At 34.9% G+C, this 25,353-nt stretch overlaps 1 protein-coding gene across 5 annotated transcripts; it reads right to left on the bottom strand.

The window, feature by feature from the left end:
- Window positions 1-201: 201 nt before the first annotated feature.
- On the bottom strand, window positions 202-23,461 carry LOC138692061 (gastrula zinc finger protein XlCGF17.1-like). Of its 5 annotated transcripts, XM_069814943.1 has the most exons (7): window positions 23,348-23,461; window positions 22,483-22,850; window positions 20,579-20,676; window positions 17,781-17,909; window positions 17,459-17,544; window positions 9,600-9,697; window positions 9,209-9,345 (listed from the first exon to the last, which is right to left on the bottom strand). In XM_069814943.1, exons 2-6 carry the CDS (start codon window positions 22,829-22,831, stop codon window positions 9,667-9,669), a joined length of 693 nt encoding a protein of 230 aa, XP_069671044.1. In that variant the 5' UTR covers window positions 22,832-22,850; window positions 23,348-23,461; the 3' UTR covers window positions 9,209-9,345; window positions 9,600-9,666. The 5 variants fall into 5 exon arrangements, with proteins under 5 accessions (XP_069671042.1, XP_069671043.1, XP_069671044.1 ...); XM_069814939.1 differs by lacking the exons at window positions 9,209-9,345; window positions 9,600-9,697 and adding an exon at window positions 12,321-15,051; XM_069814940.1 differs by lacking the exons at window positions 9,209-9,345; window positions 9,600-9,697; window positions 23,348-23,461 and adding exons at window positions 12,321-15,051; window positions 22,981-23,125.
- Between the last annotated feature and the right edge of the window lie 1,892 nt (window positions 23,462-25,353).

Here is a 25,353-nt window from a genome sequence, read left to right as displayed (position 1 = left end):
CCAAGCTGGAGGATCAGCACCTAACGGCTGTCCACGACTGCTTATTCAATATATTCGCAGCTACCCTACATATCTGGAGGTCGTCTCCTCTATCCGCAACCTGAGAACTGTTTTAATAATTATTTTTTTATACTTCACATATAATAAATTATATTATAAATAATTTAATACATTATACAATTATGTATCATATTCGTTTAATATTTGTATATAATATAATATAGGTATATGGTTTTACTTCTCATAAGAGTTTTGTTTTTCCATTTTCACTGCTATCAAAACATTACATATTTTAATTGTTGTTGGGGTCAACGTCTGAACTCTCATTATAAAGGAACTCTAGAGTCTAGACATTACAGTTAATGACGGATTTATTATTTTAAGGATCCAATTTATTTATTTTGAGTACATAATGTACCTAGATGTATTAATTGTATGTGTTATATTTCCGCTGTGTCGACTGCTAGCTGGTGTGATGTCAGCGCCAACTCTAGGGAGAAAGCAGAATCTCACGCTCTAGCTGGCTTGAAGGGCATTGAAATCAGTCCGGCTACATCAAAGGTACCGACGCGAACTGTCCATACAAAGTTACCTATACACTGGTGTGCAGACGTGTATGAGTTTTTTTTCCTAAAAATTCGATCCACAGATACCACAACTGATACATTTATCGTCAGTGTGTAAAGTTAAATTCTCCCTCAGGGGTACCAATTACGAAAAATGACCTTCCACACACATTACAGATCGATGATTTGACTTATTTGTGTGTGTGCAGATGAATATTCAGACTTCCCAAGAACGTGAACGATTTGTCACAAACATCGCACTTGAACGGTTTCTCGCCAGTATGTAAACGTGAATGCACTTTGAGATTTCCTGATTGCGAAAAGTTTTTTCCACACCAAATGCAACTGAATGGCTTCTCGCCAGTGTGTACTGATGCATGCTTTTTCACTAGTGCCCACTGGGAAAAATTCTTTCCACACACATCACAAGTGAACGGTTTTTCACCCGTATGTATTCGTCCGTGCTTTCTCAGATTTCCCGACAGAGAAAAATTCTTCCCACACACATTACAGCTGAAAGGCTTCTCGCCCGTGTGTACCTTTGCATGCTTTCTCAGATATCCCAGCAGCGAAAAATCTTTTCCACACACGTCACACCGGTAGGGCTTTCGGCCTGTGTGTATGCCTGAGTGAGTTTTCAGATTTGACAATTGCAAAAAACATTTCCCACAAACATTGCACTTGTGTCTCTTCTTTCCAGCAAGGCGGTCTCCATCTTGTGCAATATTGTCACAATAAGATGGCATTCCGTTATTTTCGGTAGCTGCAATGCTGTGAAGAAAATATGATTTAGTCCGCGCAATAGTGACGAGAACAAAATAAATCCGCAATATCAACACTAACACGTAAAACCTGACACATATGTATGTATATTATGTTGTGTTACATTTAGTAATTAGTTACTAAGTTATAAATACTTTCAATCGGCTGAGTGTGGAAGCAATCATAGAAATAAACAGCCGAAATTACTGATCCCACGATCAGATATGCAAACTCAGCCACTTAAACATCAATCAGTCAAATACACCGGTCTCTTTATTGGAGCAAGAGGCACAATTCCAAAAAGTATGTAAAGCGAAGGGGGAAAATAGGTGCTAAAGAGTTCATTGTCATCACCTTAACAACATTTTCTGTAGAGTTATTTCGCCACTATGTCAATGGTTTACACACAATTTAAATTTTACTAGGTTTATTTTTTTGTTATATCTTAATTTATTTTGTTTCAAACCTGTTTATATAATTCTTCATTTTAAATTTTAAACTAGCTCGATTAATTAAAATGCGTCTCAGTGAAACATACATCAGAGATTGTATAGGCCAGTTTCTGTCAGATGCGTTTCCAATTCACTTTGGGCTAAAGCAAGGAGATGCACTATCACCTTTACTTTTTAACTTTGCTCTAGAGTATGCCATTAGGAAAGTCCAGGATAACAGACAGGGTTTGGAATTGAACAGGTAACATCAGCTACTTGTCTATGAGAATGACGTGAATATATTACGAGAAAATCCACAAACGATTAGGGAAAGCACGGGAATTTTACTGGAAGCAAGTAAAGAGATAGGTTTGGAAGTAAATCCCGAAAAGACAAAGTATATAATTATGTCTCGTGACGAGAATATTTTACGAAATGGAAATATAAAAATTGGCAATTTATCTTTTGAAGAGGTGGGGAAGTTCAAATATCTGGGAGCAACAGTAACACATATAAATGATACTCGGGAGGAAATTAAACACGGAATAAATATGGGAAATGCCTGTTATTATTCTGTTTAGAGGCTTTTATCATCCAGTCTGCTGTCAAAAAATCTGAAAGTTACAATTTATAAAACAGTTATATTACCGGTCGTTCTTTATGGTTGTGAAACTTGGACTCCCACTTTGAGAGATGAGCAGAGGTTAAGGGTGTTTCAGAATAAGGTGCTTAGGAAAATATTTGGGGCTAAGAGGGATGAAGTTACAGGAGAATGGAGAAATTTACACAACACAGAACTGCATGCATTGTATTCTTCAACTGACATAATTAGGAACATTAAATCCAGACGTTTGAGATGGGCAGGGCATGTAGCACGTATGGGCGAATCCAGAAATGCATATAGAGTGTTAGTTGGGAGGCCGGAGGGGAAAAAGACCTTTAGGGAGGCCGAGACTTAGAGGGAAGATAATATTAAAATGGATTTGAGGGAGGTGGGATATGATAGGGAATGGATTAATCTTGCTCAGAATAGGGACCAATGGCGGGATTATGTGAGGGCGGCAATGAACCTCCGGGTTGCTTAGAAGCCAGTAAGTAAGTACGTAAAGAATAAAAAGCCTGCACTTCTGCATTGTGTAACGTCATCCCTCTTAGCCCCAAATATTTTCCTATTCTCAAACACCCTTAAGCTCTGTTCCTCTCTCAAAGTGAGAGTCCAAGATTCACAACCATAGAGAACAACCGGTAATATAACTGATTTATAAATTCTAACTTAAAGATATTTTGACAGCAGACTAGATGACAAAAGCTTCTCAACCGAATAATAACAAGCATTTCCCATATTTATTCTGCGTTCCTCCTCCAAAATTTAAACGTCATCCCTGAGAACCAAGAAATTCAGCAGTGGCAGCCTTCCCCTTTCTTACCGGGCATGATTGCTTGGCAGCTCATTTATATAGAATTGGCATCTATGGAAAGTTATGTGGAAAGGAAGTAATCATGGATAAGCATTGGCTACCAACCAACCAACTTCTTAAACCTTCAATGCTAATGTAGATTAAGATTTATGAAATGAAATGAATGAGAAAAAAAAAGCACTTCACTCACCTCTCAGTTAAGACTTCATTCTCTTCTGCCGTTACTTCCCATTTGAACTCCTCATCCACCTGATCTGCCCCAGATGCCTCTTCCTGTAAAAGAAATCAATTAATAAATCTTCTTAATGTATCGAGCTGTTTGCTGACAACATAAAGTCCACTATAGTCCACTGTAGTCTATTCAGTTGTTGTTTTTAACGAGAAATGAGGGGTATTTTGATTGGTGTTCATTATAGATGCCTGTTGCTAGTAGCCAGAGTTGGGGTGTAGTCAATATATACTGCAGGGCTGTGTCTTCTGCAACTGGTACTGATGATTTTAATTTACTTCTTTTGTGGTTTATGGATGGACAGTATAGAAGAATGTGTTCCAGATCTTCATCATGATTATTACACCACAGACAAGTAGGATTATCAGAAATGTGAAATCGGTGTAGGTACAATTGAGTGACAATGTGACCTGTTCTGGCTCTTGTTAAAAATGTCTGAACATGTCTGGGTAAGGTTTTGTACATTTCCAAGTCATTTGGTTTCTTTTGAATGGACTGTGAAATTTTTCCCTTCTCAGAAACGAGCCACTTGTTGAGCCATAGGTTTATAAAATGAGATCTTACTGAAGCAAAGGCACTGGATAGAGATATCACTTCAAGAGGTCTTGGTTGCAAATATGTTGCCTGTTTTGCAATATTATCGACTTTCTCGTTTGCACAATGACTAGGTAAAACAAAGATAAAGTACAAAATGCAATAACAGATTAACAATCAATAGATGGTACTTTGCATGCTACAGTCTTGATTCTAATCCAGTAAACAATTGAGAGATTGCTGTTGTAGAATATGGTATGCAGACGTATCAAACAAACATACACAAGACATTATAGCATTTTGTAATAAATATCCTGTCTTAAGTAACATTTCCGTATATAATTAGTTATATGGAACATAGTCATTCCATTGTTACAGGTGTAACAAATATTGAGTTATATAGACTAAGGCCCAGTTGCATGATCGCAGAATAAATCTTGGAATAGTTATTCATGGAATAGCCTAACTATAGAATAAATGGAGTATTGTGTTGTATGACGTTCGTTTATTCCAAGGTTATCTATTCCATAGTTAACCGAATTGAAACAAAGGTTGGCAATATTTTAGATGGTGTTTTGTTTATAAAGTACATTCAGAATACCAGTAATTGTTGAAATTTGTTTTCTGAACATATCATTATTTTGTGTACAGATTTTATTATAAAGAAATGAGTAAATCAAAATAAATTAGAAGTCAAAATTATTAGATAGAAGATTACACTTAAGCTAGTTGTGATAGTGAATGACTATCAGAACGTGCTAGAAACCAAAAACTGATGCCATAGCTTTTAAATAAAAGACATGAGCATGGGAGTCTATAGCTAGGTTATAATGATGCAAAAACTAATACTGATATAATACTCTGCTATGGATTTGCTTAAATTTAATATTAATTATTTAAAAAATTACAATTTCTTTATAATGATGAAATTGTGAACTATTTTTACCTGTGTGTTATATGTTCCAATAATCATTAATCAATCCCAGCATGCTTTAAGCAGTGTCTATTTTTAGACTGAATCTTGCCAGAAATTCTTCATTGTTACACTCGTTTAATAGATAAAGAATGTGCCTTATTTTCTTTTTTTCCGCCATTTCAAAAATGCATTACATGTAATTCATCATCACTATCAGAGATTCATGTCTAATCCTTCTGCCATTTTTTATTTAATTCTCTACATCAGTTATTCATAGATTTCAAAAAGGCATATGACTCGGTTAAGAGGGAAGTATTATATGATATTCTTATTGAATTTGGTATTCCCAAGAAACTAGTTCGATTAATTAAAATGTGTCTCAGTGAAACATACAGCAGAGTCCGTATAGGTCAGTTTCTATCTGATGCTTTTCCAATTCATTGCGGGCTAAAGCAGGGAGATGCACTATCACCTTTACTTTTTAACTTCGCGCTAGAATATGCCATTAGGAAAGTTCAGGATAACAGGCAGGGTTTGGAATTGAACGGGTTACATCAGCTTCTTGTCTATGCGGATGACGTGAATATGTTAGGAGAAAATACACAAACGATTAGGGAAAACACGGAAATTTTACTTGAAGCAAATAGAGCGATCGGTTTGGAAGTAAATCCCGAAAAGACAAAGTATATGATTATGTCTAGTGACCAGAATATTGTACGAAATGGAAATATAAAAATTGGAGATTTATCCTTCGAAGAGGTGGAAAAATTCAAATATCTTGGAGCAACAGTAACAAATATAAATGACACTCGGGAGGAAATTGAACGCAGAATAAATATGGGAAATGCGTGTTATTATTCGGTTGAGAAGCTCTTATCATCCAGTCTGCTGTCCAAAAATCTGAAAGTTAGAATTTATAAAACAGTTATATTCCCGGTTCTTCTGTATGGTTGTGAAAATTGGACTCTCACTCTGAGAGAGGAACAAAGGTTCAGGGTATTTGAGAATAAGGTGCTTAGGAAAATATTTGGGGCTAAGCGGGATGAAGTTACAGGAGAATGGAAAAAGTTACACAACACAGAACTGCACGCATTGTATTCTTCACCTGACATAATTAGGAACATTAAATCCACACGTTTGAGATGGGCAGGGCATGTAGCACGTATGGGCGAATCCAGAATTGCATATAGAGTGTTAGTTGGGAGACCGGAGGGAAAAAGACCTTTAGGGAGGCCGAGACGTAGATGGGAGGATAATATTAAAATGGATTTGAGGGAGGTGGGGTATGATGATAGAGACTGGATTAATCTTGCACAGGATAGGGACCGCTGGCGGGCTTATGTGAGGGCGGCAATGAACCTTCGGGTTCCATAAAAGCCATTTGTAAGTAAGTAAGTAAGATAGAAATTTAAGAGCTACTGAAAGCATGGAATAGCTTATTCGTAAGTTATCCTCCGAATAAAACACTAGTCCAAGTTCGTACAACACATTTCTCGCAAAACCATGGAATTAATTTTAACAGAACTTTATTCCATGTTCATACAACTGGGCTTAAAAGACTTAAAATTATATCTATTTCTTAGGCAGTTGAGAAAACTATGGTATATACCTCTAGTTACCTAGTTGTTGATCCGAAGTTATAACATGAGTTTCATATCTTCTGTCTAAGAAAAGGGGGAGGGGAAGGGAAGATTAAATGTTACTGGTGTGACAAAATTTTCCATTGACATTGCGCATTCATGTAGTTCATTCAGTAATTCCGCTAATTGGTAAGTTCTCAAAGAGTAGGACATTTTTTTTATCTGTAACATTTTTAGAACAAGATTATCGTTTCTTAAACTTGGATATACGTTTAACTAGGAGAAACAGAATATTAATAACATGTTACGGGTATGACAGGATAGCTGAAACATGTAACTTCAATTATTTTATTGCGTTTTCTCCAAACGTTTGAAAATAGAACAAGTTAAACATATATGAAAAGAAACAATAATGTAATCACAAAGTTTTACTGTCTGATTTGATAATTTTCAAACAAAAACAAACTATCCACGTTTATTTATAACTCTTGGATGTTTCAATTCTTTAACTAGCCTACGACAGAAGCTTTCTCCATATATACAGCTTCCTTCTTTGGCCAGAACCATGAAATTCCATTACAGCCAACATATTGAACAAACCACAATTGGAATTATCAATCAATTAACAAATGTTAAATGTGCTGTTTACGGTAACATGTAGATGTTTATTTTAAAATGCTATATATACATGTCTCTTGGACTATGTTGCGTATAATTTAACATACAGAAATAGACTATTTAAGAAAAAATATATATATATTTTTAGATACCAGATCAGTTGACAACGAATGAAAGAGTAAATGGGAATGGCACTGCAACCCTAACCTAAGACGGTCATAAGTTAGGTGACTTACAGGCAGGTTTCAGAAAGTTTTTTAGAAAACAGACGTATTTCAGGCATTTAAAAATAGAATTCCATTAAGCGAAACAATTTTAGTAAAAAAAGGAGATTCCTAGCGAAATAATTTGGTTAACCTAAACAACAATCGCACAAATTAAGTCATGTGTGGATATCCAGGTGGCGTGTTCCATCTACTACTGTATTATCACAGTCTACTATATACAGTCGCGAAGCTTGAGGTGTTTTTTTGCAAATCCGTGATAAAGCGCTCCAAGTGGTTAGCAACTAGAAACAATAGACTGTCCATGGTCGACTTTGGACTGTGTCGTATTTCTATCGAGTGCTAGCTCGTTGCGTATTTCACATTGATGCTTGTGAAATGTTCGTTATTGGTTGTAATGAAAATGTTAATGGCTAAAATATAATAATATGGGACAAGGAGGAGACGTTTGTAGTGCTATAAATTGTAGGAACAGTAAGAGAAAGAGGCCAGAGTTATCCTTTGTTCGATTTCCGAAAGATTCAGAAAGGTTCCTGGGTTTCCACAAGAATGCTGTGCAGAAACAAAACTCTTAATTTTGAAGTTCTTTGTGACTGTTAGAATACATTATATACTTAAATTCACAATGAAATGTTTCATTCTAACCGAAAGGACATTAGATACCGGTTAAAATTCTGTCACAGGCTGCTAAATTTCCAGAGAAATAAAGGTTAGGTCTACTTTTTTTTTCAGAGGATATATTTTTAATTGTTGCTATTAATTTTGTTATTATTTTTATGTGTTATTTTACTAAAGACGTAGAAAAATTAAGTTTGTTTTAATGAAATTTATTGATCACGTTTTATTTTCAATTCTGGTGGCATTATTATTGCTTAGGCCTATTTTTTTCAAAGGATATGTTTTTAATTATAGCTGTTAATTTTGTTGTTATTTTTATTTGTTGCTTTACTAGAGACGTAGAAAAAGTCTGTTACAGTAAAAGTACACTACAAGTACCAGTACGCGTAAGTTACTCCATTAATTCATATTTCCATTATTTTTGTTGTAAAGGGAAATGCAAATTAATATTTATTGGTTTCATAGTTAATTATAGCTATAATCTTGAATGAGTGAAGCTATTATAGTAAATTTCAGTTCGTTTTGCACAAACAAAAATTATATTACTTATTTCTTGCAGGTATCTTCAGGTTTATGGTGGAATTTAATATACTTCATTAAAATAATAAATCAACTTTATGCATTTAATATTTCAATGATGGAAAGAAGGTGTTAATTTTTCCAAAAGAACACGACAACGAAAGTGTAACATATATTGTCGTCTGCTAGGAGAGATCTGCGATGATTAGGCGATAGTAGCGATAGTAGCGATCCTAGTGGTGGACAACTACCCATGTTTGCATTTTTACTACATATTGAGCTTCGCGACTGTATATAGTAGACTGTGGTATTATGTTCAGTTATTTTCCTTACGGTAATTTTTTCACAATCTTGTATGATAGCAGGAGTATGGACGCAAGGACATGATTATACTGTCCTCAATCAGTGTCAGGTGATCCCAAGAAATAGAAACCGATCATGTGGAGTTTGGCTATAAAACTAATGTAAATGGAAAAATTACAAGAAACCTAATTAAATGTATTTCCTTAACCAGATGCAACACGTAACTCTACTCAGCTACCACGGCAATAATGTAAGGTGACCCTAATCTATACTGGACTGTCAATTAAACGAAAACATCAAAATGGATATAATTTAGTAAACGTTCTGCATTGCGTAAGATGGGAAAGGTTCACGAAATACTACTGATTAAAGACATGGTTGAGAGGAGCAATCGGATTCCTTGTTCACCTGCCTGTAGCAATCACAAAAGTCAGTAAATAACTGAGGCAGAACTAGCGACCAACACACTTCATAAACTGCACTCACCGTAACTTCACTCTTGACGATAGAAATTTCAATTGGCACAGGTGTTTCCCCAAATGTCATCTCTGATTTGGGATCAGTGATATTATGTACCTTGGATTCTGTCTTTATTTCAGTAACGTGCTGATGCAACAAATTTCCTTCCTGCACACACAGAACACAAATACTACAGTATGTTTTATATATATATATATACAATGTTCACGAAAAACCAGTCACTGTTTATAAATTCTGTCCACTCTATTAATACTATTCACGTCTCAAAGCGCGTGGATACATTCCTAATTCAATAGTAAAATAATTTCTTCGAAAATTCTCGTAGTGTAGCATGTAAAACTACATACTCATTGTGTAATATTGCAAAATATGCATATACATTACTCTCAATATAGGCCTACCTCAGAAAAAGGCTTTTTCTTCTCTATTTCTGTGTTATCAAATTTTTGTATAGCCAGTGGGTCGAATTCAGGTTCCATCTTGATGACGTCCATCACAACTGAAAAAGGAATTGTGATACTAAAATTTACATACAGGTTGTCAGCTGTTTAGTAGCTTGCTAACCAACAGTTCCACACTTCCATACTGTATTTCTCTCTGCTACTTCTAAGTAAATGAGTAGCTTAATATCAAAGACGGACATCTGACCTCAATCGAAATTTAGGTAGCTGTGGTTTTTTATACAATTTTTCATGCTCTTTCCATTTATAGTGAAACCATATGCAAACTCTAACACTACATTTATAAAATAAATTGTGTTAAATATTACAAAGAACACTGTGAATTAAAAAAAATGCCTCTAGATCAAAACTATGGAGACGACAGATGTCCGTCTTTGATATTAAGCTACTCAAATGCGTGTGAATTTCTAATGTGAAAGTAGACTAAAGGTGTGTATATAATATATATATATATATATATATATATATATATATATATATATATATATATATATATAGTGAATATATATATATATATAGTGAAGATGACATTCAAACCGGCGCACCATGTACACACGAAATCTTCATATATCAAAATCTTCATGTATCCTAATTCAACGCGCGTTTTAAACTTGGTTCTTTCAATATTCTTCCCAAATTGCATGCGTACGCGCATGGAAAATTGAACCGTGTAGATGCAGATTATTCTTTCTGGCATGCTTTGTAAGTTGTATTAATTACGAAAATGTTTTATTTGCTTAAAATTACAGTACACCTACCTCGTAAATTACGTTTATCATCGTGCATTCCCATATAACTATGAATTCTTCAATATCGATCCTTTAGATCTTTCGACATGTCTAATGATTTTCTGCTGTTTCTATTATGTAAACGGAAGTTGGGTCAATTTACCTTGGGAAATATATGTAATAAATCAAGTCCCTGCAGTAAAGCTGCATCTACATTGTTCAATTTTCTATGAGCGTACGCATGCAATTTGGGAAAAGTAATGAAAAAATAAAGTTAAAAACACGCATTCAATTAATATGCGTGAAGATTTTGTGTCTTCGTGGTATGCCGTTTCGATCGACATCTTCACTACGTAGGCCTACATATATGAATTAATATTAAATATCAATCTTGTATGCACTACTTCAATGGGTAAAGTTGAATAGAGAATTAAACCCTGTTGATGGACAGACATTCAAGAGTTTGTAACCTTTGCAAAGGAGTCATGTAACTTGAAATGACATGGAATATAATGTAACGATAAGCTATTCTTTGCGAAAGAAAATATATTGCATTTATGTACGTACTTCCAGATGGAACTGCTAAATATTATCTACGTCTAATCTTCATAACAGAATAAATGGCATAGTACATATAAATGCAACTTGGATTTAACGCCATTGTAAAGTATGAGGTGTAATCAAGAAGGTCGTGATACAATCCTCAAGAAACAGAGTTTAAGCTTATTTTGTAAGAAATTTTAGAAATCTTTAGCAGCGTAAGTCTTGGAAGAACTTTTCCTCAGCGACGTTCTTACATAAAAACAGCTATACTAGTAATATTGTTTATGTATGTCACTGCCACCGAGATTATATCAAATTACAGTGCTCATACATACATACGGGTCTAAATCAGCATAAGAGAAGATGTGAGAAGGAGGTGAAACAGGAAGAGGACTACGCCTAGGATGCCCTTTATCACCCACACTGTTCAACATCTACTTGGAGGATTTAGTCAAGAACGGTTTTCCGAATATGGGATGAGTGATAGTAAGAGGAAGGGGAATAAATTGCATGAGATTTTCTGATAATATGGCGTTGTTAATATAAGAGGAGATTATACTAAGAGATATGATACTGGAGCCAAATGTCAGCTGTGAGCAATATGGGATGAAGATAAAATAAAACAAAATAAAACTATGATCATAAAAAGAAATATAAAGAAGGTAAATTTGCTAATTATAAATGAAGCAATAGAACAAGTGCACAATTTCAAATACTTGGGTTGTACTAAATGCAGTAACATGAGCTGCTGACAGGAAGTCAAAAGGACGATAGTAATGGGAAAGGAAGCTTTTAATAGAAAAAGGAGCATCTTCTGCGGACCACTGAGAAAGAACTAAAGAAAAGACTAGTGAAATGCTTTGTATGGGCCAGAAACATGGACATTGCGACAAAGTGAAGAGAAGAAACTAGAAGCATTTGAAATGTGGATATGGACAAGAATGAAAGCCCGTGATATGGACAGACAGAATAAGAAATGAAGCTGTGTTGGAAAGAGTGGGTGAAGAAAGAATGATGGTGAAACTGATCCGGAAGAGAAAACGGAATTGGCTGGGTCAGTGACTGAGAAAAATCTGACTGCTGAAAGATGCACATTAAGATATATGAATCATAGGTGGACACTAGGACGGAAAATAGGACAGATTGGAGGTTGCTGGGTTTGCAGTGAAAGACATACCTTCGGACAGAAGACTATGAATGAATGCATATATAATATACGAATCCATGACAGGTTAGGTTAGATTAGGTTAGGCTTTTGTTATCTCTTGCATGTACACTACGAATCTGTGCAGGATTTTCAGAACCTGGTGATGCTTCTTTAGTGATGTCATTAATGGTTAGGGTAATGATGGACATAGAAACGAAGTTACATTATAGAATTTGTGTGTTTATTTCATTATTAATTGTTGTGCTTCGCTACAATCAAGTGATTATTGAATTAATACAAGTTTTGTGTTCTTCACATTACATACAGTGGGTTTGTAGCTTGGCCGGACCATTATAACATAACCTAAATAAAATAAACAAGTGTTAGAAAAGTTTTAATTAGGGATGATAAAATAAACAAGAAACCGTTTAATTAAGGATGATGAAATAAAAAATATACCTGAATAATTTTAAAAGGAACAATTATTGAAAGTACAATTTTTAAATTTGAATGTTTTGTGGTCCAGTCGAGCTACGAACGCACTCTAGTATCGTGTGTTTTAGGTGCCAATGTTCCTTTCCTTCACTAGAAATCACAATGTTTGCACTTTCATTACTATGCACCTCTTATATCAGATGTAATTTCGTAACAATTTCTTTTTCTTCAAATATATACATATAAAATTCTGAAGTTTTCAAATCAATCTCTACAAGAAAAAAAAAAATCCCTTACAACATATCCAAACAATTTTCACACCTAAAAGCAACGAAATCAGCGCTAGTATCACTGAGATTTCTGCAATCTCAAGAAGCAAGGATGTAGGTCTTTAGGTCCCTTGGTATTCGAAATATGGGTACAGTTCTTTAATAAATGCCTGCAACGTTGAGACCTGTCAGACCCTGGTGAGTGTCCATCAAAATGTTATAGAGGGACTAAATTTGAAAGTAGTTCCTTCACAATTCTGACAGCCATCCTCGCCAAACAGCTCATGGAAGTAGCAAAATCTACAATTCCAGGAATGGCATTATTTCAGGACACACGTGTGGAGTAACAGCATTCCTTACCATGGAACGAGCACGAACAGGTTCAAATTCTGGTAGAGATTTTTCCGTGGTTTTGCCTCAACCCATTAAGAGCAAATGCTGGGTAATTTTCGGCACTGGACCCCGAACTCATTTTGCTGGCATTATCACCTTCTTCTCATTGGGAGGTTACATAACCAAAACAGTTGATGAAGCTTCGTAAAATAACCAATAACAGGCCTCTCCTGACTGTAAGCACAGAACCTGCTATATGATACCCACGTCAGTCCAATCCCAAAGCAGAAATTCCACATAGTCTTCATCGATTATATAAAAGCCTTCGATTTCAGTTTCAAATTGTTTAAAAGTATAACAATAAACACACAATCTCAACAATCCACACTTTTCCTTGTCTGTGCTGTCTACACTGTTCAAGTGATATCAAATTAACAACAATCAATATCTAAAGTAATGAGCATTTGCTTCGACAGTTTTCAATTTACGAATTAAGCAACAATACTGGTCTTTCTGCAATTAACATAAAACTGTCAGAATTCAGATACATTCATTTTTCTTCAAGTCCCTACTTGTTTTAAGTTGAGACGCAGATGGCTAGAGAAAAAACCATAAGGACTACATCTGGTAAGAAACGTTCTTTGTTACGCCACACTTTCCTTCCAAAGAACGAAAATTTAAAATGTATTTCTTTTTTTGTATCAAACGTGAATGACATTGTCGTCTTCATTACTGTTCTTTAAATCATAGCCAAATGTACATAATATTTAGTTAAACCAACCATGTAAACAGTTGGCCTTGAATCAAACAATAACAAAAGAACCTAATATTCAAATTCAATTAAAAATTATTTTCACACAAATGACTGCTATTTAATTTCAATAAAATATTACTTTCACCAAAATATCACTTTATATATTAGCAGTGAAAAAATATTGCATGCAACACGACATTTAATAGCTTTTATTCACACGTGAAAATTATCTACTGAGGCGAACTGAAGAGATAAAATTTCCAATCATGAATAAACTCTCATATAAATCTCGTCACGTAAATTACTAATTTTAAAGCTCTAAAATCCCTGGACCAATTATTACACATTTTTTTCCATTTTCCCCGAAAGCGAGAAATATATTCCACAGATACCACAACTTAAAACTTATGTAAAACTGCTTATATATCGAGATTGCCTAAAATGTGGAAAATTCTATCGAAACACGTCACAGCTGAATGCCTTACCACCTTAATATAGTTTTCGAAACTTTTTGACGGTAATCAATTTTCATCTGAACGACATCTCGCCCGAATTTACGAGCGAATGCTATTTCAAATAAGTTGAGTATGATTACATCGTAAGTCACGGCTGTTGTACGGCGTGCAGAACTCTATGATTTTTTAGATCAATCAATTTGTCATAGATTTTCCCACAAATATGGCACCGGAATAGCTTCGTACGTTCGTGTGACCGTTCGTGTCTCTTCACAAAATGCGTAGAATTGAAACGTTTGCCACAAACGTCGCATTTGAACGGCTTGTCGCCAGTGTGTAGGCGAGCATGTTGTTTCAGGTATGCCAATCGCGCAAAATTCTTTCCGCACACACCACAAGTGAACGCCTTATCGCCTGTGTGTAACGTTGCGTGGTGTTTCAGTTGTATGGATTGCGCAAAATTCTTTCCACAGACATCACATCTGAAAGGCCTTTTGTTCGTGTGAACAACTGAATGCTTTCTGAGATTTCCCTGCAGCGCAAAACATTTCCCACAAACATCACAACGGTATGGCTTCTCGCCTGAGTGTACGCGTCTGTGAAGTGCGAGATGTGTCACTTGTTTTCCACAAATATCACATTTGTATATCTTCCTGCCAGCACGCGTGTCGCCATCGTGTGCAATATTTCTGAGGGAGGATAATCCTTTACTACGGATAACTGCAAGACTGTGAACAAAATCTACTTTTAGTAGGTGTAATTACGACTAAAACGCAATAAATCACTAACTCTAATGCTATATCTAATATCATACACACTCACAAACAAAAACACACTAACACTATATCTATGATGCGTCATGAAAAAAAGCATAAATGACAATTTGATCACTTGGTGTTGTAACTTCCATCTAGATACAAAGAAAAGACACTACCTCACATGCAAAAGAAAGTCATAGTTCTATCACAGTCAGTCACGAATGTTGAGTTTTGAAGGTGCTAGGAACAATAGACTGCGCAGGTAGTATTTCGCAATGTCTGTAATGAGGAGATAGTAGCCATCCTAGTGGTTAGAAACTATCTATGGATGCATATTTACTACGTATTGAACTTCGTGACTATATATACCAGACTGTGGTTCTATCTAGTTCCATAGCGCTGAGATAATAATTTAATTTAAACATTTTATAGTATATTTACAAATAACCTGATTAATACATTACTGAAATGAACAATTGTTATAGTGTCATTTTCTTTAGATACAATGGACATGGAATTAGACGATGAATATGTACATATGGAAGTAGGATTTCGCACTTTATTTAGTACAATGGAGTCATGCTCATCAATTCACGTGGAAAGAGTTGGCGACACTGACTAAACAAAAGAACGACCATACCATAAATTGATAGTTATAAATCGAGCTGCAGCAGAAATTATCGCGATGTATGACTATGATTGGTTGGAATTCAAAATTTCATTACACTTTACTGACCGAAAATAGAATGACGTCATATAAATTCTTCACTATTATCACACAATACACATATGGAAAAGTCCTATCTTGTTCATTGTCTAGGCAAATAATCATGACTTGTTATCAATCTGATCATCATAACAGCAGATTTAGGTGGCTTTCGAATGTTATCTCGGGAGTAGTGAATAGAATTTCCGAGGTTTCAAATTTTGCTCCATCCGAAATTTGTTCTCTTTGGTATAAATCTGAATTGTTTTCTCATTAGAAATTTACAAAATGAAATGGAAGTAATAATTATGTCTGTAAGTTTTAAGTGAATTTTTTTTTTACCGAAAAAGTCTCCTGTCGTTTTTCTTTATATCAAAATAGGTAGGAATCCATTGTAAACTCATATTTTTGTTTAGTTTGGTTAGGTAATATATTATTTTCTTACAATATTTATTTTTTCAATATTTGTAGACTGATATACAAGCAAACATTCTGGATGACATACAGATACATAATGACAGAGTAGAAATAAACATGCAGACAAACTCATGGACATCCAGAAGGACAGATATTCGTACAAACATTCAGGGAGACATACAGAGAGAGATGCAATAAGTCCGCACAGTGTATCGAATCGTAAATTTCAACATGTTAATAGGCCAATTTATTTATTTATTTACTTACTTATTTATTTATTTATTCTATTGTAGTTAAGGCCATCAGGCCTCCTGTTCCACAACACCAGGAATACAAGTACAATGAAAGAAATAAACATAAAAAATATACTATATACAAAGTAAAGCTACACAAGAAATAAAGAGAGAGAGAGAAAAAAACACTATAATCAAATAAATTCACACAAAAATATACACAGGTTGCAGTCACACAAACTTTAAAAGAGTGATTAAGTATCATAATTAATTCTATCCTAACTAATTACCTAACATAAACAAGAAACTTGCAATTTTAATCTAGATTAAAAAAGAAAAAGAGAAAAAAAAAACACAAATCAATACTTCTAGCAATACCTAAAAAACATTAACTAAGATAAAATTTTCTAATTTAATTTTGAATTTTGATAAAGTCCGGCAGTCCCTGACGTCATTAGGTAACGAATTCCAGAGGCGAGGTATTTCTACAGTGTAGGAAGTTGAGTATAAAGACGTTCTATGATAAGGGATAGAAAGAAGTGCTTGATGTCGGTTTCGAAGAGTTGTAAGAAACTGAAAGCACGATAACAGATAATAATTCGGAATAGAAGTATGCATGATTCTAAACAGAAGAGACAGTGAATGTATTGTTCTTCGTTCCTTCAGACGCACCCATGAAAGTAACTGGAGGGAAGGCGTTATATGGTCAAATTTACGAGTATTGCAGATGAATCGTATGCACACATTATGAACACGTTGTAGTCTCTCAGCTAAGAGTGAACTTATATTAGTTAGCAAGGAATCGCAATAATCAAAATGGGGCATTACAAGCATCTGAAGAAGATTCTTTTGTAGACTAAGTGGTAGAAATTCTTTCATATGAAACAAGGAGTGAAGTTGAGAAAATATTCTTTTGCAAGTCTGTCTCCTTTTTGGAGATGCAATACATCAACAGCATACTCGTAAAAAAAAGAAGGCAGTGAAAACAAGAAAGAAGTTAAGCCTCACGCACTTCACTTACCTCTCAGCTGAAACTTCGTCTTCAGAAGATACTTGCTGTCCGACCTTCTCTTCTTCCTCCAAGGGGCTCCAATCACATGACTCTTTCTGTAAAAGAAAATTATGCAAAACCGAGATATAGGACAATATAGATGAACAGTGAATGCAGGGTACGTTATGTGCTGCCGACTTCATTTTAAAACCTATTTAATCGAGGAAAAACTGCAGCATGAAGGAACAAAAAGCATGACGTTAGCAGTGATAACCTCTGATCACCTGGCTGTAGCAGCCACATCAGAGTAAATCACATTGGGAACAGTACCAACTTTATAAACTGTACTCACTTCAGGTTCACACTTCATGACAAATGGTTCTGACTTTCCCGGAAATATCATCTCCGATTTCAGATCGCAGTTCTGATCCATAGTTTCGGTTTTTATTTCGGTCATGTGCAGGTCTACTGAATTTCCATACTGCAAAATACAGAATATAATAACGGTCTTATTAATAAACACTCTCACAAAAACGTTTAACTTCCTTAAAGTTATAAAGTCAATAGTACGTATGTAAATTTCTGACTAATAATCACTATATACATCGTGTATAAAAATGAAATTCAATCAGTCGGAGCTAAAAGGAACTAAGTCACTTTTCACAACTTTTCAGGAGGAGCAAAAAACATTCCAATAATAACACAAATGTATATATTTTTATGTTATAGAAGACAAAAGAATTTTTAAAAGTCTTAGTTCCTTGTTCCGCCGTTCGATACGCATGATATCTCTTGTTAAAATTGTTGCATAACCCAAAACTGCATGATCTGACTTTGTTTCTTTTAGCTCCGACCGATTCAATTGTTAGAGAACTACGTCATAGTTTCGTCATTATTTTGTTATTAGAGCCCGGATGTTTCGAAATTGCCTTTTTTACTGGGTGGAAGTAAATCATTATTTGTATATTACATAAATGTGATTTGGAGTAAATCAAAGTGATAGGGCTAAATTTTATTTTGCCTATTTTGCATTTTTAAGGTGTTTCTTACTAATAAATACCTCTCTTCGTCATTTTTAAGCGCTATTTATTTTTTATTTGCAATTTTCTAATTAATTGTAATGTAATTTCTATATAATTTAAATTTTTGAAACAATGACTAACTTTATTAACAATAGAAAATAAAAGTAATTTATTTCCGTGCTTAATCTGCTAATGATCGCGCTTTAATACTATTGGTGTAATATGAATAATGACCGACAATCCACAGTTACAAATATAATATTGTCATGTCTTCACTGTATCAACAATCAGCTTTATAATTTCAAATATTAAGCTCGTTGTCACGTAGCATTTCCAATTGTTTACTTTCATATTTTCAAATCTTATTGTTACAACTCTGTGCTACACGTATTTATTATTGTAGGAGAAAGAAATTTGAGTGAGAAACAGTTAGTTGTTGTCAGGTGACAGAAGGTGTAAGATTGGTTAGCTAGAATTCATGAATTCAGTAAACCATTGTAAAGCAAAATTCACGCTTACGTAAGTCAATTGGGTGCCCATGTGTTTTCAATCGATGGAACAGTTTTGTCATGTAAGGCTTGTGAAAAGACAGTTAATCCCGAAAAAAGTCTTTTATAAGTCAACATGTGTCACCTACGAAGTAAATATGTGAGTCGCAACTTGCGATTTCTTTCTATGGAAATACGTGAAGGCACAAGTCTACAAACGTAAGTCGAGAACATAGAAGAACTGAAAGCTACCATCCGTCAAGAAATTGTGGTAATATCACTAGAAATGAACAGATGGATAATGTACAACTTCAAGGAGAGACTTCACAAATGTATGGCGTATAAAGATCGGCACTTGGACAGGATTATTTTCAAAATTATGTGGCAGGATATGTTCTTTCAAACTGTGAAATAAAATTCTGAATAGCTTCCATCATTGCTTTGTTATTTATTAGAGTTCAGGGGAAAAAGGGGGGATGTCCACTTCCAGGCAAAATTCAGATTTCCATTCGCTTATATACTTCATATGAAGTGTATTCATTCTACACTTAGAAAAGGGGAAGAAAGTTCTCAGTTACCGAAGAACTGCTGGTTAAATTATCAGTATTATATTTGAAATCATAAGAGTTTCAAATTTTAAAACTGATTACCTGAGAATTGTTTAAAAGTGGACATCCCCCTTTTTTTCCCCTGGACTCTTACTATTTGATATTCGAGAGTCATTTCTGCCAAATTCTGTATAATATTGCTCATTCCAATTTCTAGACAGAGAATATCATCGAAATGATAGCCGTCCAAATCTTGGATTTAAAATGTCGGCATTCTAATCAATTCAAATAAACAAAAAAGAAAATGTAAATTAATGTTTAAAAAATACATCATGAAATTTAATAAAAATAAAATTCTGCGACAAGATGTGGTACCTATCAAAACGATAAAAATTTATTGAAAATAAATAATATGAATTGAATATTATAAAAATGAATAGAGATGGTGATTGATGATGTTCAATGAAGATTTTAAGATGGTTGATGCAATTGTCTGAAGAGATTAATCAGCAATTTTTAATTTTCTGAGTACCTCCAATGTAAATTTGAGAATTGTTCCTCGCGTACCAAACATAAGTCCAATGACATTGCAATCTTGAATATTATATATTTATGACTAAGATCATCACAGCATGGAAGGTAAATAGCGCGTTTCTCTTCATGTACCTGCTTTCGTTGATCTTCATTAATTTCGAACCTTACAATGGGGTCAAGAATGAGACCAGATTTTTTTTATCTCGGAGAAACATTTCACTTCTAAATGTATGTCAAATCATTAGAAAAATATCCCTACGCCATTTAGTCTGCGACTGTAAACTATGACCGACGCAAGAATTAAATGACATTGTTTCCTGTCATGTTCTAGCAAGCAACATTCCTCACTAAACCAACTAGAAGCAAAGCCATTTCAAACACCCATGATGTCATTTTAAGGATTTACTTTGTCAAAACAGCCTAAGTGCACTCTCAGAGTGTTTCATTGAACACAATGGCAGAAGCAGTACGCAATCATTAAAAAAAACACTGAGCCTACTATCATCTAGTTCTTCCATGGAATTATCTAAATAGCAATATATTCTCAATGTAGCCCACCTGCAACAAAGGCTTCTTCTCTTCTAGATCTACGCAATCACTTGTTCGTATAGAGAGTGGATCGACTCCAGGTTCCGTCTTGATCACGTCCATCACGACTGCAAAAGAAATTAATAAGGATCTTAAATTTACACGCAGTGCCTATGTCAACTATTTGGGGAGATTTACTAAATAATATCACAGTCTAGTATATACAGTCACGAAGCTCAATACGTAGTAAAAATGCATCCATAGATAGTTGCTAACCACTATGATCGCTACTATCGCCTAATTACAGACAATGCGAAATAGTACTGGCACAGTCTACTTATTGTTCCTAGCATCCTCCTCCAATTTACAATGAATTTTTTATGTAAAATGACCTATACATGAGATCTTAATTTTTAATGTACTGTTTGTGGACATTTCTCGTCTGGTTATTTTGAAGAGGACAATTTAACCTAGAAGCTTATATAGCTCTACTTATAAATGGTTTATACTTGTAAATTGAGAAATAATCTGCTTGATATGTATTATATATTTTCGTATAGCTCAACTTTCTACAGGCTTGTAAAATGAATTAATCAACTTGCTATCTATTGCATATTTTTGTATTGTTCGACAGATGAATACTTTAGGTTTGTAAACTGAATTAATTTTGCTGTGTATTGCGTGTTTTGGTATAGGCCTAGTTCCACTGCTTGCCATGTATTATATACCGTACTCTTTTGTTTAGTTAAACTACTTATGATGTATTGCTATATTGACCTATCAGCGTAGCTGAGTCGGCAGACTCGCTTGCGTGTTGATTCGGACCTGCATATGGGCTTGGGTTAGAATACCGCTTGGTTGATTGCCTGGTTACATTATTACCGAGGTGTTCCCCTACTGTAAGACAAAAATTAGGTAATCTAAGGCGAATCCCCGGATTCACTTCATCTATCTAACAAATTGTGTAACTTTGACTTCTTCCTCATCTTAAATATTCATTGCAAATTCAACCTCGCAAACTTCTAGCGCAATAATTAACAACAGATCCCTATTAGAAACAACGACAACCAAATTTCTTGGCTTAAAAATCGACAATGTGTTAAATTGGAAAAATCATATTAAAGAAATTACAGCCAAACTAAATTCAGCTTGTTTTGCTATTAGATCTATGCAAAAGATAGTATAAATATCAATACCTTAAAAACAATATACTTTGCATACTTCCATTCGGTAATGAGTTTTGGAATAATATTCTGGGGAAATTCCACAGATAGTAACAGTATATTTCTATTACAAAAAAGAGTAATTAGAATAATAGTAGGTACCAAATATAGTGAATCTTGTAGGACTAATTAAAAAAAACTACAAATAATGCCCATGGCTTGTCAGTATATCTTTTCATTAATAGTCTTCCTCGTATGTAATCGTGAAAACTTTGTAACTAATTCAACAGTTCATAGCATAAATACACGTCAAAGAAATGACTTTCATACTCCATCGGCAAGTCTATCGTGCTATCAAAAAGGAGTACGTCATATGGCAGTAAAAATTTTTAATAGCCTCCCTATCGATATAAAAAATGAAACTCTAAACATAAAATTATTTAGGGCCAAATTAAAGAAGTACCCAATTTCTCACGCCTTCTATTCATGACATTCAGTAACATTTTATGAAATTGATACTAAAACTATGTGTTGTACTAGTAGACTTTATTGTAAATTTATTCTGCATATATTTCATCTAGACTGTGACTATAAATTAAGACTTTATAATAGTATTAAGTTTTTTGACTTGTTCCATATTCTAGCTGTAAAGCAGTGTATGAATACCATGGAGTATTAATAAATACAATACAATACAATCTATGGAAAACTATAAATGAAATGGAGGGGAAGGAGAATTCAAATCAGCAAAGCTTGCTGTCATGGACCTACCTTTTGTTGCTGTGGCAGTCTCTGTCCTTGTTGCTATTGTAGTCGATTTTGCTGTTGCTACTGTTTCTACAGTTGTTGCTGGTGCTATCGCCTCTTGTTCTTTTTGTCTTTTCTCAGGCCCTTTACTTTTTAATTTACATTCTGAGGACATATATAATAGCTGATTTGGGAATTTTGAAGTAACTGCATCATCTGTGAGTTTAGGTATTTTCCTAGGCACTACAAGAACGCTACCGTCACTTGGAATTGCTTTATCTTCCCGCACAATATCTCGTTCTGAAAAGTGTTCGATGCAAACGGCGTCGGTAGTACTGGGCTGAAAATTGTCCCCTTGAATAGAATTTGCCATTGTTGCCTTCTGTCGGGATCTTTTGGAAAAGAAAACATAGTTATATAACCATCGGTCGCAATGCGAGAGTTTAACTTACATGAAGGAACACAGCACTTTCTAGACATGGTTATAACTTATTTAAAATAACTACTGTTCATATAACTTACCAAATTTGGTTAAACGAGCGTTGAGCGGAGTCCGCCTATTTTGGAATAGACACCGACGCACTTAGGTTAGATTAGGTTAGTTCAGGCTTTTATTATCCCGTCAAGATGAAGGTAAAAGCGATTGAGTATGATTTTTTGTTTTCCATGCTGGCAGTTCAAGTACGTCGGTGTCTATTCCAAAATCGGCGGAATCCCCTCAACAATTGTTGCTCGGAACGTGACGTCATTCTATCATTATAGGTCTAGGCTACAGACCCGAAAACATGTCCTACTTTGAGCGAAAGCCTCTTTTTGAAGAAGACATCATGGTTTATATGGAATTTCATACAGCAATAAGTATGTTACTCTTTGTGGTAGGGAAATATACCTGACGTAAACTGAGCAGTCACTTCCAATACGAAATTCAATACGCCTAAATTTGCACCTTATTAAAAACAAGAACTGTTAATTAGTTTGGGATTGCACACAGTGTGAATAGATAAGAACAGTTTAAAGTGTGATCAAATATGCCGTGATAACAATTTCTTTACAAGATGATACATGCAGAATTGGATACCTCTAAACCTTAGCGATCCATGCGCAAATTTTAAAGATTTACATTGAGTTCACTATCGAATTCGAAAAATGATTACCTTTTAATGCTAGAGTGATCTAGGTGCTAAATGCGTCATTTGCCACCCAAGACCTACAAAATCCCTTTTGTTGCAACGATTTCTTGACATTTGTCACTGCATTAATGTTCCAAGTGTTACTTTCCATGCTAAAGTAGCCCAAATACACTCGAGAGATGTGGAAAGAATTGATAGAAAGTTGCAGGAAAAAAAAATTGAAGTAAACCAAATGAGGGGGGGGGGGAACTAGCTTTCCGACTTTATTATCAAAGATACCAATGAAGGAAAAGAAAAATACGTACTCTTGGCTTTTAAGGAACCCGGAAGTCTATTTCCACCCTTACGCAAGCCAGCCATTTGTCCTTATCCTGAGCAAAATTAAAGACCTTTGAGGAGGCCGAGATCTAGATGGGAAGATAATATAAAAAAGGATTTGAGGGAGGTGGGATATGATGGTAGAGCCTGGATTAAAACAAAAGTAATGCTGGAGAAAAATGATAATTTCAAAGATCCGTTAAGCAACATTCGAAAAAGGGCTCTACTGTAATACAGTATGGAGAGACTTGTGATATGAATGCTTACCATGTAGTGAAATAATTGAACAACAGAAAAATGGAGGAACACGTTTGCTAGCCCTGACCAAGTTTATTCCAAAACAAGATACGGTACGTCATATGCAGTAAGGTATGAGAAAATGATAGATCTGAGGAAGATGTCAAAGCACATACCAGTACCACAAATACAAAACATTTTTTTGAAGAAACTACCATTTTTGCAGAGAGACAAGCTGAAGAAAGCAACTGTGCAAGAACTGTGAAAGGATATAATAATGATAGAAGTCACTGAAATGGAGCTAATTCAATGTCATCTGTTTTGTTTACCATTGTGGACAATGTTAGGTAGTAGGAAACACAGAGGATTTAGTGAAGAATAGTTTTCCGAACATGGGATGAGTGATAGTAGGAGGAAGTAGAATAAAGTCCATGAGATTTGCTGATGATATGGCGTTGTTAATAGAAGAGGAGATTATACTAAGAGAGATGATACTGGAGTCAAATGACAGCTGTGAGCAATATGGGACGAAGATAAATTAAAACAAGACAAAGACCATGATCATAAAAAGAAAAATAAAGAAGGTAAATATGCGAATTATAAATGAAGCAATAGAACAAGTGCACAACTTCAAATACTTGGGCTGTACTAAATGCACTAACATGAGCTGCTGACAGGAAGTCAAAAGGACGATAGTAATGGGAAAGGAAGCTTTTAATAGAAAAAGGAGAATCTTCTGCGGACCTCTGAGAAAGAACTAAGGAAAAGACTAGTCAAGTGCTTACTTTGGGTCAGAAACATGGACATTGCGACGAAGTGAAGAGAAGCTACTAAAAACATTTGAAATGTGGATATGGAGGAGAATGGAAGCGCGTGAAATGACAGACAGAGTAACAAATGAAGCTGTGTTGGAAAGAGTGGGTGAAGAAAGAATGATGCTGAAACTGATCAGGAAGAGAAAAAGGAATTCGCTGGGTCACTGACTGAGAAGATACTGACTGCTGAAGGATCCACTGGAGGAATGGTGAACGGGAGAAGAGTTCGGGGCACAAGAAAATATTAAATGATAGACATTAACATATATGGATCATATGCAGATATTAGGAAGGAAAATAGGATAGGGGATTGCTGGGTTTGCAGTGAAAGATATACCCCCGGACAGAATACTATGAATCAATGAATGGATATATACATTACGAATTCATGATAG

This window comes from Periplaneta americana, chromosome 16, assembly GCF_040183065.1.
Source record: "Periplaneta americana isolate PAMFEO1 chromosome 16, P.americana_PAMFEO1_priV1, whole genome shotgun sequence".
NCBI classification, from domain to species: Eukaryota; Metazoa; Arthropoda; class Insecta; order Blattodea; family Blattidae; genus Periplaneta; species Periplaneta americana.
Note: the sequence above shows the minus strand (reverse complement) of the source record. Positions and strands in the feature narration are given on the sequence as shown.

Bases quoted from the DNA above. Each gene is read 5' to 3' on its own strand.
- LOC138692061 (XM_069814939.1), bottom strand. From the start codon at position 22,831: ATGGCAAATTCTATTCAAGGGGACAATTTTCAGCCCAGTACTACCGAC. The intron at 20,677-22,482 runs GTAGGTCCATGA...TTTCTTTTGCAG, and splicing joins GACTGCCACAGCAACAAAAG to TCGTGATGGACGTGATCAAG. The intron at 17,910-20,578 runs GTGGGCTACATT...TGTATTTTGCAG, and splicing joins AGAAGAAGCCTTTGTTGCAG to TATGGAAATTCAGTAGACCT.